Here is a 16,285-nt window from a genome sequence, read left to right on the forward strand (position 1 = left end):
CAGGGACCTTGTGGTATAGAGTCTGGCGTACAATGGATATGACCTTGAATTGACCTCTTTGCCAAATTCCGCGCACAATTTTGAGTGCGAGGATTTAAACTCACGGAAACCTGCTGTAAATCTTGCCGTGTAAGTTAGGTGTGGATCTCTGGCATTCAGTAATGCGGTGCGAATCTTTACTGAGCGCCTCGGACCCTCTCGAGGCTGCGCTCCCTTTTGAGTTTGTACTTAGCAAGACACACGCACACAAATCCAAATTGTTGCCAATTATGGCCGCTAATTGGCTCATTAGCCAGTTTGGCTGCCCACACATCTCAGGCTAGCGCTCAGTTTTGTGCACCGTTTAAAGAAACCAGGGGAGAGCTTCCCCAGGGTAAGCACTGTCCTATCCCCTTTCAGTTTTCGTCTCGTTAATTGGGTTTGGTTTCAGATTCTTTTCTTCCACCATGACGATCGACCATTGTAGCACTCTGACCAGCGGTCGGTTGTAACCAAATAAGCTACTCGGAAGCCCTTTGATTACTAAGCATAGTCTGTCATTTTGCAGCGACACGGGAAGTTAGAGCCTGACCAAACTCAGGACCTTCGATTTCTGCTGAAACCGAATCTGCGACCGAAATTGGCCGCTCGGCTTTGGTAGAAACTGTAAATAAACATAGAAACATAGAAAAATGACGGCAGAAAAGGGCCAAAGCCCATCAAGTCTGCCCACTCTAGTGACCCTTCTCTTTGATTTTGCTCACCACCTCCTGCCCTTACCTCATTAGAGATCCCACATGAATATCCCATTTATTTTTGAAATCTGCCACCTTCCCTTCCCCCCTCCCACCAACGGTGGCAGCCCTCTTCTCTCTCTCCCTCCCCCCCTTTGCATGATCACTTCCCACCCACCCTATAGGCCTCACTGGGTCTACCTTAGGAAGGCCTGGTGATGTAGTGGAACTTTGGAAAGATAGCACTCACTGTCCCCAGGTCAAGGTTTGGCTAATGCTGATCCATACTGGGGTTCATTAACTGTAAAACAGCATTAATTGCTCATTAATGCCATGTTTCCAAGTTTATTTAAAATTTTCTATCCCGCTCTCGGGAAAACCTTCAAGGTGACTTACAGTCTAAGTCAGTGGTCTCAAACTCGCAGCCCGCCAGCACTATTTTGAGGCCCTCGGTATGTTTATCATAATTACAAAAGTAAAATAAAACAGTTTCTTTATCATATGTCTCTTTAGCTATAAATTACAATACTATTATTAAGACTTGGCCAAAAGGAAAGATTTATAAACTATAAAGAGTTTTACCTCATGCAAAATTGTCTTTTCTTTAATAAGACATTAACTATTTTTTCTGAGGCCCTCCAAGTACCTACAAATCCCAAATGTGGCCCTGCAAAGGGTTTGAGTTGGAGACCACTGGCCTATAGGAAGAGGAGATGCAAATGTTAAGAGCCTTAGCCAATAGAGGGAGAGGAGAAGATAGTGGATGCTGTGGATTGGTCATTTGGCCTTTATCTGCCATCATGTTACTATGTTTCCATAATCATAAAGTTCTATGACATCACAATGCAGGTGTAAAGAGCCTTAGCCTATAACAGTGGTCTCAAATTCGTGACCCGCCAGGTCCTATTTTGAGGCCCTCGGTATGTTTTATCATCATCACAAAAGTAAAATAAAACAGTTTCTTGACCATATATGTCTCTTTAGCAATAAATTACAATATTATTATTATGACTTAGCCAAAAGGAAAGATTTATAAACTATAAAGAGTTTTATCTCATGCAAAATTGTCATTTCTTTAATGAGACATTAACTATTTTTTCTGAGGCCCTCCAAGTACCAACAAATCCCAAATGTGGCCCTGCAAAGGGTTTGAGTTGGAGACCACTGGCCTATAGGAAGAGGAGATGCAAATGTTAAGAGCCTTAGCCAATAGGGAGAGGAGGAGATAGTGGATGCTGTGGATTGGTCATTTGGCCTTTATCTGCCATCATGTTAGTATGTTTCCATAGCTATAAATTACATTATTATTAAGACTCAGCCAAGGCCTAGAAGGCTTGATTGGGTGGTATAAGAAATTTTAAATAAACTTGAAAGATTTATAAACTATAAAGAGTTTTATCTCATGCAAAATTGTCATTTCTTTAATAAGATATTAACTATTTTTTCTGAGGCCCTCCAAGTCCCTACAAATCCCAAATGTGGCCCTGCAAAGGGGTTAAGTTTGAGATCACTGGTCTAAGGCATATTTAAAATACACAACGTACAAATAATAAATCAGTACTTCATACAAACAAAAAAAGCAACACAATCCAGATAATGAAAATTTAACGTAAATAATGTTCTTTCCTTTGTCTTTCGAGGTTCCCCCCCCCCCAGCAATATCCATCATACCTGAGTATAGGCATCAGGAAAAATAGAAGTCTTTGAATTCTCTTTGAACTTATCAGCTGAGGTTAATTCAATGTAGTTGCGCAGGCAGCTCAGGATCGCGCCAAAATTTGGACGACCTTTATTGCACCCGGGAGTAAATGTGCACGTGTAGTTTGTGCGTGTGTTCACCTGATATAAAAAATATCTTGGTACATCTCGGCTGCATCCTTGCTCTGCCCGAGCGATGCCCTCAGGAACACCTGTGAACGGCACTTGTATAAATGTAAAAAAAAACAAAAGGAATTGACCCCAAAATATCCACAAAGAAGAAAATCCAGAGAAAACCAAAAAAAAACTCTGTGGAGTGACGATGTTCCCAAATGGACTTTATTTGAAAGTATCAAAGTTCCAAAGGTATACTAAAATCATCCACATAAAATAATTCCATCCACATAAAAGTAAATCATCCAGTGTCTCACTTCCGGTTCACCACACAATTGTTTCCCACGTACTCACCTTTATAGGACCCCCAGGGACCCCTGAAGAAGACTTTTTGTCGAAACACGGACCGTGTTGGGTCCTGTATCCCTAGCGGACTAGGTCCTTTAAGGCTCTTATGTGGATGATTTACTTTTATGTGGATGGAATTATTTTATGTGGATGATTTTAGTGTATCTTTGGAACTTTGATACTTTCAAATAAAGTCCATTTGGGAACATCGTCACTCCACAGAGTTTTTTTGTTTTTTTTTACATGTATAAATGTGCACTGTCCACTTGTCGAATGTACTTATTTGCACAATATGACGGGCTAATTTTATAAATGTCCTTTCTTGAATATAAAATAGCCTTTATATGGAGAGGACCTTTATAAAAATGAAACCCCTCAAGATGTATAAAGATAGCCTACAGACAGCCCCAGGGTCCTGAGGAGGTTCCTACCATAGACTCAAGGCAGATTAGGAGATAAGGTGGCTAATGCAGGAATAGAGACTGACCCGAGGACTAAATTTTTCCCTGTCCCTGCCCCATCCCTGCAAGCTCCTCATCTGCCCAAGCCTCAAAACACTTTAAAGATCCTAGTGTCCGAGGTTTGTGCGGGTTAAGCAGAGCTTACAGGATTGGGGGCAGGGACTGTGACAAAATTCATCAGGACGGGGAAATTGAGTTCCTGCGGGGAACGGGGACAAATTTGTCGCCGTGTCATTCTCTATGCAGGAAGGCCTTGGTTTCTTACCCCAAAATGGGGGAACCACAAGAGGCCCTGTGGGAGTGAGAAGAGAGTACATTCGTGCAACCCAGGTCTTCGTGTGTTTTTAAAAAAAAATATAGACAGTAATGTGTTCACCTGCTCACTGCCCTTACTCTATATTAAATACACAGTGGCTGCGTTTAATTTATCTGCATGGAATTGGACTGAGATATACTTACTGCATCTTTACAGCTATGGTTACAAAGTGATGACAGAGAAATTAAACCTGCACAGGAGCTTGGTGAAGAGAGGAGAGATTTCAGGACATAAATACAGGAGAGAGGGCCCGGGCGGGACCACTATCGGTGTGCCACGCTGTTCACTTTTCATTTCCTCCTCACTTCCTGGGTGGTTTGGTCCCTTTTTGTTTCCTCAGTCATCCCTCCCTTCCCCTCACCCCAGATTGTCTTCTCCGTTCTTGTCCCCAGGATGGTCTCCGCAGGAAGGCAGAACTCTTTCTCCCTCTCGTGGGCACGGAGATGTGCCTTCACTTGCTTGCGTTGTGTTTTTCATGCACGTTGAGGCTGCCCTTCTCTTTTTCTCTCTCTCTCTCCCACGTCACCACAGCTGTATTTGGCTGCCATGGACAGTAGCAGCCATATGAGCTGGCAGTTTAAGCCCTTGGACAATGCAAGGACGTTCTGGTAGCAGCGCCCGCTAATGGAACAGGTACAGAATCAAGGTCCTCCTCCTCTTCCTTGCACAGCCCTCCCTCCCTCCATCCCTGCACTTGATCCCTGCCCCCTCCCTGGCCAGTGCCTTATTTCTCACATTCCCTCTCCCCCACCCACAACCCATTCCCTTCCCACTGAGGCTTGAAGCAAACTGGACTGCCCTTCCCTGCCGCTGGCGCAGAACACCATGAGTATTTCGCTTGGGCAAAGTATATCTTCAAAGGATTTCACATGTGCAGTTAATCTACATTCAACCTGCAGTACACAAAGGAACCAATGATTCAACTACAACAGCAATTTGTTATTTCTATAGCGCTACCGGACACATGCAAGAGACTATCCCTGCTCAGAAGAGCTTACAGTCTAATTATGACAGACACACAGGACAAAAGAGGAGTCGGAACGTGTAGTGCCCATGAAGGGAATTAGAGGGGGCTGGAGAGGTGGGAGGGGACTATTGAGTAAACTTGCTGCAGTGGCGTAGTGGGGGGGGGGGGGTACAGACTGCCCTGGGTGCAAGATCGGTGGGGGCACTGGCACCTCACCCTGCCACACCACGCACCCTCACCCCGTACCTCCGTATTATCATCTCTAGCGCGAGCCACTTCTGCCTGTTGCTCACGCCAGTCTGGATCCCCTCCGAATCACTTCTGGGTCACAGGCCAGGAAGTGACGTCGGAGGGAAATCCAAAGTTGGCGTGGGGAGCTATGCTTGCAGAAGCTGCTCGCTCTGGCGAAGGTTAAGAAGTACGGGGGGAATTAGGGAGAGCGCAAGTGTGGAATGGGGGGTGGGAAGGAACGGGCAGGGCACGGAAGGAGGGTGCCGGGGGGGGGCGTCACCGCCCCAAACTATGCCACTGACTTGCTGGTCAACGATTCCCCTTTGTGGTTATCCAGAGCGAATTCTTTGTTCCTGCCGCATGAAGGGATTAGCATGATGCCCAATGCATACAACATTTTAGGTTTGGGAATTTCACCATGATTAATGCAGATCAGAATTATGGAGCTAGAGGGGCTTTCAGATGGTTTCAGCCCATGAAAATTGTGATATTTTCTTTTATATCTTAATACCTCTCCTTGCCACTACTGCCAGGAATTTCAGAAACATTTGATAGGCTTTGGGGAAATCTGTTGGTGCCCACCTTCTAGTGCCAATCCTGGGTTGTCGGAGCAGAATAGAAAATACATTTATATTTCATGTAGCACTTTAGATTTATTCGGCCATCCTTGCAGAAAGAAGCCTTGCTGGATTACTTGAATGGGTCGGGAAGACATTTTTCACCCACCGACAGGACGGCGGCGAGTGCTGCGATCCTTGTCGGCTGTCTTCTAGGCGGTTGGTTCTACAGTGCAACCCATCTTGAAATGAGAGCCGATGTGTCTACTGTGCCTGAGTAGCTTCTGTTGAAGCTTGAAGAAGTCTAATTCTGGCCCTTGTTGTCTGTGTCAATGTATGTGTTGAGATTCAGTTCGCCAGCGTTCCCTTAATTAAAATGCTATGCAAACTTGCAGTCAGTTTGAGCTGCCCACAGCTCTTGCCAAGTCAAACTCAAAATATGGCTAAGTGAAACCAGCTATCCCAAAACAAGAGGAAGCCTGAATTAGAATCGGTTTGCAGAGCTATCGAGTACGAAGAGTTATTTTTACAGGCTACTTTCCCCCCTTCTTCTGTTTCAAAATCTCAGCATCACCAAATTTGGCAGCGTTAACTCATACAGGCTGGTAATTTCTAGTCTTATGACGTTGGAAGAGGCAACCGTGAATTTAAAACACAGCCTGCAACCCAGAGAAATTGACCGACGTGTCCAGCCCGTCGAAGACTCTACACTGCACGGTTTAGACTTCACGTTGCATGGCATCGTGGGGCTGGTTTGCGTTGCAAATCTGCTTTCATCTCTCAGCTAGAACGCCAAGGGCCATTTACTCTTTTGCAAGTCGACAATTTGGAACGCACATTTTCTGAGTTACTAGCTGAAGCGAATTAAAAATGGTTGGCTCAGCCATAACGCCTCTCTTTGCAAATGGTATCACATTTCAGCTGTCCCCCCCCCCCCCCCCCCCATCCTCACGACTCCCCCCGTCTGCCATTGCTTACTGGAGCTGTCCATGCATTCACCTTCTTTCACCCTTTCCTCTGCCAGTTGCTCACTGTTGTCACCCCTGTCTCATTGTGCCATCAGCCTGCTCTGCTTTTGTGGGTGTTGGGGCAGTAGAGAGGTGTGGAGGCGCTTTGCACCATCCATGTCATTGCATGTCGTGAGATGAAGTAGCTGCATGTTTGCTGCATGGGGCTTGCATGTTTTCCAAACATGATAGTCTCTTTCCAAAAAAACTTCCTCCCAGTCTGTGCATAAAGCTTCTCGTGCCATAGTCTTTCCACTTCCTTCCCTTCTACAGGTGGTTTGCATTGACCTCAGTGTTAACGGAACAATAACCATTGAATGGATTTCCTGCCATCTCTCTTCCCATTTTTCCTGTAGATCTGAATGTGGTATTTTTGTCTTCCGTTCCTTACATTCAGATATTGTTTCAGGTTAAAAAGTAAAGGCGGTATGTCTTTGAATTTATTTTTTAATGCATTTTGGAGTACTGAATAGGAGAAATTCTGGCAGGGTGTGGGATTTTTCATGTCTACTTCCTTCTCATCTCTCTCGGGATCAAAAGGGGTGGGTGGCCTGGAAGTGGCCCCAGCAGCTGGGTATTTGTATACTGTGGCGTTTCCAGGTATCAAGACTTTAGAAGGGTTGTTCCCCCTTCCCCCCCTCTAGTAATGGTAGGAGCTAGAGAATGACACAGGGACAAATTTTTTCCTGTCTCCGGCCCCATGGGAACTCATTTTCCCATCCCGTCCCAGCGAGTTCTTTTTCTGTCCCTGCCCCATTCCTGCAACCTCTGTCCTCATCTGCACAAGCCTCAAACACTTTAAAATCATGTGTTTGAGGCTTTTTGCAGTTAAAGCAGAGCTTCCAGGAATGGGGCAGGGACAGCGACAAAATGTGCGGGGACGGGATGTGGAAATTGAGTTCCTGCGGGGACGGGGACAAATTTGTCCTCGTGTCATTCTCTACACTGCACTACTCTAGAAATCAAAATGTACTAAAAGTGAGCCAAGTAAAGGACAACCAAGCCATTGTGACATCACTGATGAGGTTGGCTCTTATTGGTGGAATGAGGCGTTATGATGTCACAATACCAGCTCTGGTTATCAGAGGCTGAAACTTTTCACACTATTTATTTATTCAATTTTTTGTACTGTTCTCCCAAGTAGAGAATGCCAAATTTTTCCCCATTCCCGCAGAAACTTATTTTCCTGTTCTGTCCCAGCGAGTTCTGTTTCTGTCCCTGCCCCATTCCTGCAAGCTCTGTCCTCATCTGCACAAGCCTTAAACACTTTAAAATCATAAGCAGCAACATTGGGGTTCAAAGGTAAGTCCTATCTGCTTGTTTTTGGGAAAACCTCTGATATGGCAGAGCTCAGATTGTGATGTCATAATGCCTCATTCCACCAATGCCTAAGCTCCGTCCTCATCTGCACAAGCCTCGAACACTTTCAAATCCTAAGTAGCAACATTCTAGAGCTCAGATTGTGATGTCATAATGCCTCATTCCACCATTGCCTAAGCTCCGTCCTCATCTGCACAAGCCTCGAACACTTTCAAATCCTAAGTGTTCGAGGCTTGTGCGATTAAGGCAGAGCTTACAGGAATGGGTCAGGGTCAGCGACAAAACTCGACGGGACGGGGAAATTATATTCTTGCAAGGATGGGAACAAATTTGTCCCCATGTCATTTTCTAGTAGGAGCCTCCATACCCTGGTCATATCACGGTGCCAACGGAACATTTCCACTGGTTATAGAAACACATTTCTAATGAGGAATTAATATATTTCCCCCCCCCCCCCACCACCTTTTTATTGTATCTAGAATATTTATCCTTTTTTTTTATATAAATTTGTAGAAACAGTTTCTGATTCCACTATAATCTCTCTCGCTCGGCTCCTTTTTGTATAAATAAAACTCGATAAATCTGAAAAATAAGATAGTACAACCGAGCTTCCCTTACAGTTGACAGACTAGGTAGTTACACTTAGGGCTTCTTTTAGCGCACGTTACAATGCCGCACGCGCTAACCCCGCGCTACACAGAAAATACTAATGCCAGCGTTAGCGTAAACCGCTAGCTCACCTTCGTAAAAGGAGCCCTTAGTGAAGAAATGTTTAATTTTAGAATTTTGGAAGGAGCTATTTTTAACCCAGGAAAGTGTGAATTTCTGACAAGGATGCTGGGTTGAATGTTTTGCCTTAGGGAAAAGCGACAGATGGAACCCTTACAACTTGCTACTAGACCCTGGATCTTAAATCATAATTTTAAGGTCTTCCTCCTGATACATAGGGGGTCTTTTACTAAGGCGCGCTAGCTGAGTTAGCACGTGCTAAATTCTAACGCGTCCGTAGAATATATAATGGGCGCTTTAGCATTTAGCGTGTGCACGCCTTAGTAAAAAAAAACCCAAAGTTAATCGCTACGGGCCTACACTTTTATTCCGATTGCAGGCACCGATAGGAAAAATCCCTGCTGCCAAGGGATGAACTTTCCCTTTGCGAGCTTGTAATATGCTCCCCCCCCCCCCCCCCCCCCCCCCCCCCGGTCAGCTTTATGACAGATGTTAGGAACGTATTTTAAATGCGCTGCTGATACATTATTGGGCTGGTGTGGATAGGTTTAGCCGTTTCAGGGTTTGTTAAACCTGAATGGGTTTAGTGAAGCATCACGTTCTGTTCTATTGTATGACTAAAACACCTGGAGGACTCGTCAGGCCCTTTTTAAAGGCCCTTAAATACATGGCAGCCTTGTTTGTGTCCTGTGCCTGCTTCCTCTATCCGCCTTAATCCATTCCATTTTTTTAAAACCTCACGTTTGTGTAAAGTACCATTTGGCTCTGAGTTTAGCACTATTATCCCGTTATCCCACTCTTCTGGAACTCCTCTAACCCTAATTCCACTAGATCCTCCCAAAAACTGAAACTATCATTCCCCTCTGCAAAAGGTATATCCCGCGTAGGAAAACTAGGAACATCCCTCCCCTTTAGAACCACAGAACTCTGGAACAACCTCACATCCCCGCTCAGAATTTCAAGCTCCCTCCAATCCTTCCGCAAACACCTGAAAACTTGGCTCTTTTCAAAAATCTAACACCTCCCGCTCTTTGGTACCCTGACCTTCTTTATCTTCCTAGCTCCTTTCCTATAACCCTTCATTGTAGCTCCTTTTCAACCTAACCCTGTAAACCGTGCCGAGCTCTACGCTTGTGGAGATGGTGCGGTATACAAACCTAAGGTTTAGTTTAGTTTAGTTTATATAAATCTCAGTCGTAGAGCCCAGTAAAACTGTCTGCCTCGATCTTGTTTTTCACAAAGTTGACACTGAGTCTCATCATTAGTCATGCCAGGGTTGTTATCATTTTTTTTTTCTTCAACATAGAGCTGTAACATTTCCCTTTTTCGAAACAGCCACATTCTCTCCTCAAGACATGTGCCATTGTGAAAAACCAAATTTGTTCATCGTTTATTTCAGTTAGATTTTTCAGCCATTTGTTTTACTCCTATGTTTTGTTTTGTTTTTTGTTTAAACCTTTCTGCCAGAACTTGTGTCCCAGGTACGCTCATTGGACAGAAACGCACCAACATATGTGGGACACACTTTTTAAAGCTTGTGTTGTTCGCTGTTCTGAACTGGATGTTTTTATTCTGTTCTTGATACAGACTTTAGAATTAGGTGGTCTCCATAATGAAACCATCTGAACCATTTACCATATTTTTTGCTCTATAAGACGCACCTGACCATAAGACACACCCACCTGTAGAGGAGAAAAAAAAAATTCTGAACCAAATGGTGTACCCTGTCCCACCGCCCTGCCCTGTACCCTGTCCCCCCTTTGGTGGTCTAGTGGTAGGCAGCCCCCCAGTACCTTTTTTAAAATCTGTTGGTCCACCGCTGTATCGGCTGGAGCTTTCCGCACTCCTGCCTGGTCCTGCGCCGCTCCCTGAATGGCTGCCATCAGTTCTTGCAAGAACTGACGGCAGCCTTCAGGGAGCAACGCAGGACCAGGCAGGAGTGCAGAAAGCTCGTGTCTGCCTTGTGCGCCGCTCTGCCACGAGAGATGGAGGCAGGCATCCAGTGAAGTAGGGGCAGGAGCGCAGAAAGCTCCTGCCGATACATTGCTGGACCAACAGATTTTTAAAAAGGTACCGGGGGGGTGTGTGTGGTATATTCGCTCCATAAGACGCACCTACATTTCCACCCACTTTTTTTGGGGGGAAAAGTATGTCTTATGGAGCAAAAAATACGGTAAATCTCTGTAGCCTTCTGCAAAGCGTGGAATGTTCTGGAAGAGCAATGACTTTATCCCCTGAATGTGTGGGAAAGGGGAGGGGGGAGGGAAGCAGTTCCACATCTCTGTAACATCAGCAGTTCTTTTGACTTAGGATTTTAATTTTCTCTTTTGTTTCCCTGCAGTACACCTCCAGCATGAGAGCCAAATACCTCGCCACCAACCGACCCGACGCCGGCAGCGGGCACTGAGCGACTTTGAAGTACCAGTGAACCAACTCAGACCGTGCCAATTTTCCGAAACCCCGCACTGTCGTGTTTGACCAAGCCTGGCTTTGTGTTCCCGATCCAGCTCTCTTCCGGCCGTGGCCCCCATCCTCTTCCCTCACACGCCTTCATTCATGCCAGTCTCCTCCTGGTACCTACCGAAGAGGAATTCAAATTTTAAATATAATGACCAGCGAGCAAAGCTTGCTGGTGAAGGGGAAAGGGGAGCACACGACAGATCGTCCAGTGAAATCAACAAGTCCCACGGTTCTTCCTGTCTACAAGTGAAAAGTAAATTATTTACAGTGCATTGTGAAGTTTTTTTGTTTTTTATTTGGGGGGAGGGGGATTTTCTGCTTGACTATGGCTCCCACTTGGCAGATGGGTTAAAGACTGTTTGCAGATGACCTAATATGGGTTTGTTTTTGCTTTTCTGCATAACTTTCAGCTGCTTCATTTCTTCGACAGGGCAAAAGAAACGCACAGCGAAGCATCTGAACTAAAATAAAGGTGTTGTTTTTGACCATGTAGAGCAGAGAAGCTGTGCTTGCGAAAACCTCGCATCCCTGCTTCACTGGGCCTAAGGGCCTTTCGTTACCTGGAGTGGAGAAATTTCCAAGGGTCCAGGTTCAGAGAGCTGACTCAAACTCTGCTTCTGAGTAAGATTAGTTGATGCCTGGTAAGATCTTGAGGGAGGGGGAGAGAAAGCAGAAATATTGTAATAACATTGACTGGAAAAGAGAAGCACCTCAGCAACTTCTGTGTTTTGGGTTAACAATTTTTATTTTAATCTTGCAGTGTCTTCTCGTTCTGGTCCTGTAGCATTATGAGAGGGAGGGCTTTTTTGGGGGGGATGCTCCCTCCCAATCGTGCAGCCATACAGCATAAACGTTTGGCAAGGTCACAGGGCAGATCTTTCTGCAGTACAGGTGTGCATGAACCTGGGGGCTGTTCAGTAGGTGTTCTCATGTACGGCCAAGACTTCCTCGCCTGGGTGCTGCGAGCACTCTCTCTCTGCTGTAGCCCCAGCCAAGGCAGGTCTGCCGAGCCATGTCTGGGCTTAGGAATCAAACCCAGATCTCCTGTGGAGCTATCACCAAGTCATTGGATGAGCTCCTGATTCAATATTCAGAAACTAGAATGATAATCAAAACTAATTTTTTTCTGGCCACTCTAGAGTTCAGTGTCTCGTAGAGATGCAGGGATCATCTGGTTGCCCGTTTTGACCCATGATTCAACGTTATTGGGGAAGACCGAGCATTATGAGTTGCTGTATATTATGAAAAGCAGGATATAGTGAACGTGGAACAGAAGCCAGCTTGTTTTGTGCCAAATTCCTTCAAGAAAAAGACTTTGTGATTTTTAAATTTTGCACCAAGTCCATTTTAGGTGTGAAGAAGGGTTTCACACTTCTCTTCTAACAGACCTCTTGTTCTTAGTCTGGCCCAGGACCATGTTAAGGCCAACTGATGTCCTAAGCCCAGGCCAATAATGGTGCCCCTTGGCCCTTCCATTGCTTAACTGACAAGACATTAACACCATTAAGTGCTGAGAAATACTGTTGCTGTACAAAACATCATGTACATATATTTTTAATGATTAGAAAAGCACTGAAATTCATGTTGGATAATTGGTGGGGCAATGGCAGTGAAAGAGTTAAGGGCATAATGGCTAGGGGGGAAAACTCTATAGCTCCTCCTGATTTTGGTGCCCTAAGCACATGCTTAATTAGCTTTGTGGTAAATCCAGGCCTGGTCTGGCCAGTGCGTGTAGGCCGTGGAAGTAGTGGAAACCTATTTCCTTTTGCAAGATTTATAGATTTTCTCTTGTTAGTTCTTCCTTATGTCTCATTTTAATCTTCAATTTAAAAAAAAAAAATTCTAATTCGTCAATCACACAAAGAATTTATCCGTCTTGGAGCAACAGTACTAATAGCAAACGTGTTTCTTTCTGACTTTATTTCCTTCTCCAGAAGATGGCAGTGTTTCAAGCCCTTCTTACTTACCTTTGCATGGTGCATTTGAAGGCTTTACAGAAAGGCTTCATTACCAGCACTTATTCAACTCATATGGCCTGAAGGGTGTACATGAGACATCCGTGAAAACCTGGCATTTGTCTTGGTTTGGGAAAGCCCCAAAGAGCTCCGGCCGCGTCTGGAGGGCCTCTGACCATGAGTAGATGACGTCACACACATCCGCGCATGTTCCAGGCCCCCCAGACGTGGCTGGAGCTCGTCCAGAAGAAGAGAGGAGGCTTTGTGGGGGCAAAATGGGACGGGGCTGGAGACAACTGGGCGGAGCTTGGTCAGAACAGGGTGGGGCTGGAGGCTGAACAGGGCGGGGGGGGGGGTCATGTGTTCGATGTTTCCAGGAGAAAAATATGGTAACCTCAACATGAGGAAGGAGATCTTTGAAAAAACTAGGACATTTTTTCAGTGGATGCTCGGGGGTACTTGGTACTGATATCTTTTCCATTTCCTGCTAAAACTGACCCATGGTCTCCAAGTATTAATGAAAGAGCTCAGGCTTTGCACGCCATAAGACCATAAGAATAGCCTTACTGGGTCAGGCCAATGATTTATCTAGCTCAGTATCCCATCTTCACGGAGGCCAATCCAGGTCTGACCCAGTAAGGCTATTTTTATGTTCCAGGCATCCTCCCACAGAGATCCAAGTGGCTGGCAGTTTCCAATTCATAAGATTAGTTTGTGATAAAGGTCCCCTAATTTTGACTGTATATTTCAAACGAAAACCACAATAAAGGCTATGTAATCAGTGGCGACCTTCACATGCTCTGGAGAGCAGCAACACTTTCTTTATTTACCAGTAAAATTTGGTAGTGTCCCCTTCATTGAGCTACTTGTCAACTTCACCCTTCTGTCTTCACCTCCGTGCTACATTTTGCACATCCTGGGTGTTGAGAGCAAGGCGTTGTAACACTTTTCCCTCTTGAAATAAATTATTTTTTCCTTCCTCTGACTTCTCTCTTTCCGTTTCATGATCGTGAATGTTCCAGTGAAAGAACAGCAGAATCTCTGAACTCGTCTGTATCTTCCAGAAAAGGAAGGACCCCACCCCCCACTCTGCCAAAAGGGGCTTAGAAATAACGGGGAAATGCCGAAAGAGTTCCCAAGATACCTTACGTTAGCCATGTAGTCGAGCTACAGGTGACTGGGAGCAGGTAGGGCTGGGAAAACACGGGATCATGGGACTTTTTGCTGCTAACACAGAGCTGTTAGGATAGGAAAAGTGGGGGGAGGGGGGAGGGAGGGGGCCTCTGTCTTCAGGAAAGCGAGAACTGCCCACACCTTTATTTCAGACTGTCTTAATGGCTCTACTGTCCTATTCATGTGCCCAAAATATGAGCATTTCAAGAACTGTAGTACGGTTGGCTGTCTGCCTCGTACTCCTTACATTATCTGCTTCATATTAGCTTTATTTATGCTTTACTTAATTCACTAGGAAATCAAATATTTAAAAAAAAAAAAAAAAAAGCCACACATTATGTTTTGCATTGTGTGTTACTCTGCACACAGCTGCATAAAGAAATTTAGTAAAAACAATAAGATGGTTTTAAGATGTAGTAAATATAGCTTCAGTTAAAAAAAATTGACAACTATGCAGCATCATACTGGGACAGACCGAAGGCCCGTCAAGCCCTGTATCTTGTTTCCAACCGTGGCCAGTCGAGGTCACAGGCTGACAAGACCCCCAAAAGAGTAAAAATAGATTTTATGCTGCTTATCCCAGATCCACCTAAATAATAGTTTATGGACATTTTTAAGGAACTTGCCTAAACCTTTCTTTTTTAAACCCTGCTAAACTAACTGCTTTTATCACATTCTACTAAGAATCTCAATAAACTCTCGTGTCATTGAATCCTGGCATATCGTGGCAACTGGTTAAAAGTGCACATCACCACTGTTTGCACAGACAAACCAGAGTTTTGGGTGGGTCAGCATCTTTCTTCTGCATTATTTAGGAATTTCTTGAACTGAGCGACTTCCAAAGCCTTGTCAGGTGCTCTCAGTTGTATTCTGGCACTCTGTGTCTCTTCATATATATATATAAGCGATGGAATCAGAAGCGCTGCTAGCAAAAGCTGGTTGCTGTATTCAGTTGGCTTTTTAATGCTAATATTGCCACACAGCTGGTGGGGATTTTGCAGTTTTTGCCACTGATCGCTTGGGGCAGTAGGGTATAGAAAGGCGAGAGGTGTATACCATAGGCAGCCATCCGCCACTAGCGTCTTTCCTGCTCCCTGGCATCTCTTGTTTCTTTGCGCCTCTTCTTTGTCAGCACCCCCTACTGGTCTACTGAAGGCCTGCGCGGATGTCGACATGATGACATGCAGGCGTGTGATGTCATTGCGGCAATGTCCACACACATCCGGGTGTCCTCGAGCTGCAGCTGCCGGTTTAGTGTGCCGCGGCTCGTAAAGTTTTGCGAGACACTGTTCTAAAGCAAAACCAGCTATTTTGGTGGTGTCTGGGGACAGTCAGCACTTGGTAGGGTTACCAGATTTTACTCCAGTAAAGTCCAGACCTATAGCCCCGCCCCCAGGCCCACCCATTCCACCCAGCCCAGCCCCTTTACTCTCGTGCGTACGCGGATGCCCTCCCGACGCTGTCCCAAGGTGGAAGCTTTTCAAAACCTGGACAAAGTGCCGGGTTTTGATAAGGCACCTGGATAAATCCGGACATCTGATAACCCTAGCCCTTGGCCAGTTAAATGCCAATATTCATCATTTAACCAGCCAAGGTCACTGCATAAATAGGACTGACTTCTACGTGGTCCTATATTTATGCAGCTAAAAGTTGAATATCGCACTTCATCGGCTATGGTTTAGCCTGCTCTGGAAATCCGAAAATTCTGTGCTGGAGCCCAGGCATAATACCAGCAGCAGCCAGCAAAATGCTGAGCACAACCTCGGTGTCTCTCAAACTGTGTGCCCCGAAGAGATTCCGGGTGTGCCACGAGAGATTCCAGAATTTCACTTTATTTTTAAAAATTCCCTTCATGAGTATACCCTAGAATAGATGACATGTACGTCGGGTACGCAAGAGTCCGTCAATGTTATGAGCGTCTGTGTGCGTAAGGATACAACCGCCCAGACAAGCGCCATCCTTTGGCGTGACTGGTCCTTGAAAACTAACGGCAAGTAATTTTCACTTTATTTTTTTATAATTTTTTTATGCAGTTGTTATTCTAACTTGAGCAACAAAGCCATCGAGGCTTTGTTACCGTTTGGATCTTCTTTATCTTTGCCAACTTGGCTTTTCAGCTCCGACAGAAATTAAATTGAAAAAAAAAAAAAAAAAACACTGCAGAGGGTGGACGATGAAATGCATGCTTGCTTGTCAACTATCGGGCTGCGTTTTGCGTTAATTTGCACTCAAAAAC

General features: G+C 45.1%; 1 protein-coding gene across 2 annotated transcripts in view; it reads left to right on the plus strand.

Moving 5' to 3' along the window:
• TTYH3 (tweety family member 3) overlaps positions 1 to 14,398 on the plus strand; it is a 162,778-nt gene extending 148,380 nt beyond the window's left edge. Inside the window, exons 14-15 of one of the 2 annotated variants that reach the window (XR_004536473.1) lie at positions 10,803 to 11,174; positions 11,352 to 14,398. Coding sequence is in view for 1 of the 2 variants with exons in the window: in XM_033914512.1 (XP_033770403.1) it covers positions 10,803 to 10,868 (66 nt within the window). In the remaining variant the exon portion in view is untranslated. Of the gene's footprint in view, positions 1 to 10,802 lie in introns of both variants that reach the window. The other variant, XM_033914512.1, reaches the window with a different exon arrangement.
• Positions 14,399 to 16,285: the final 1,887 nt, after the last annotated feature.

Source organism: Geotrypetes seraphini, chromosome 11 (genome assembly GCF_902459505.1).
Source record: "Geotrypetes seraphini chromosome 11, aGeoSer1.1, whole genome shotgun sequence".
Classification (NCBI taxonomy): Eukaryota; Metazoa; Chordata; class Amphibia; order Gymnophiona; family Dermophiidae; genus Geotrypetes; species Geotrypetes seraphini.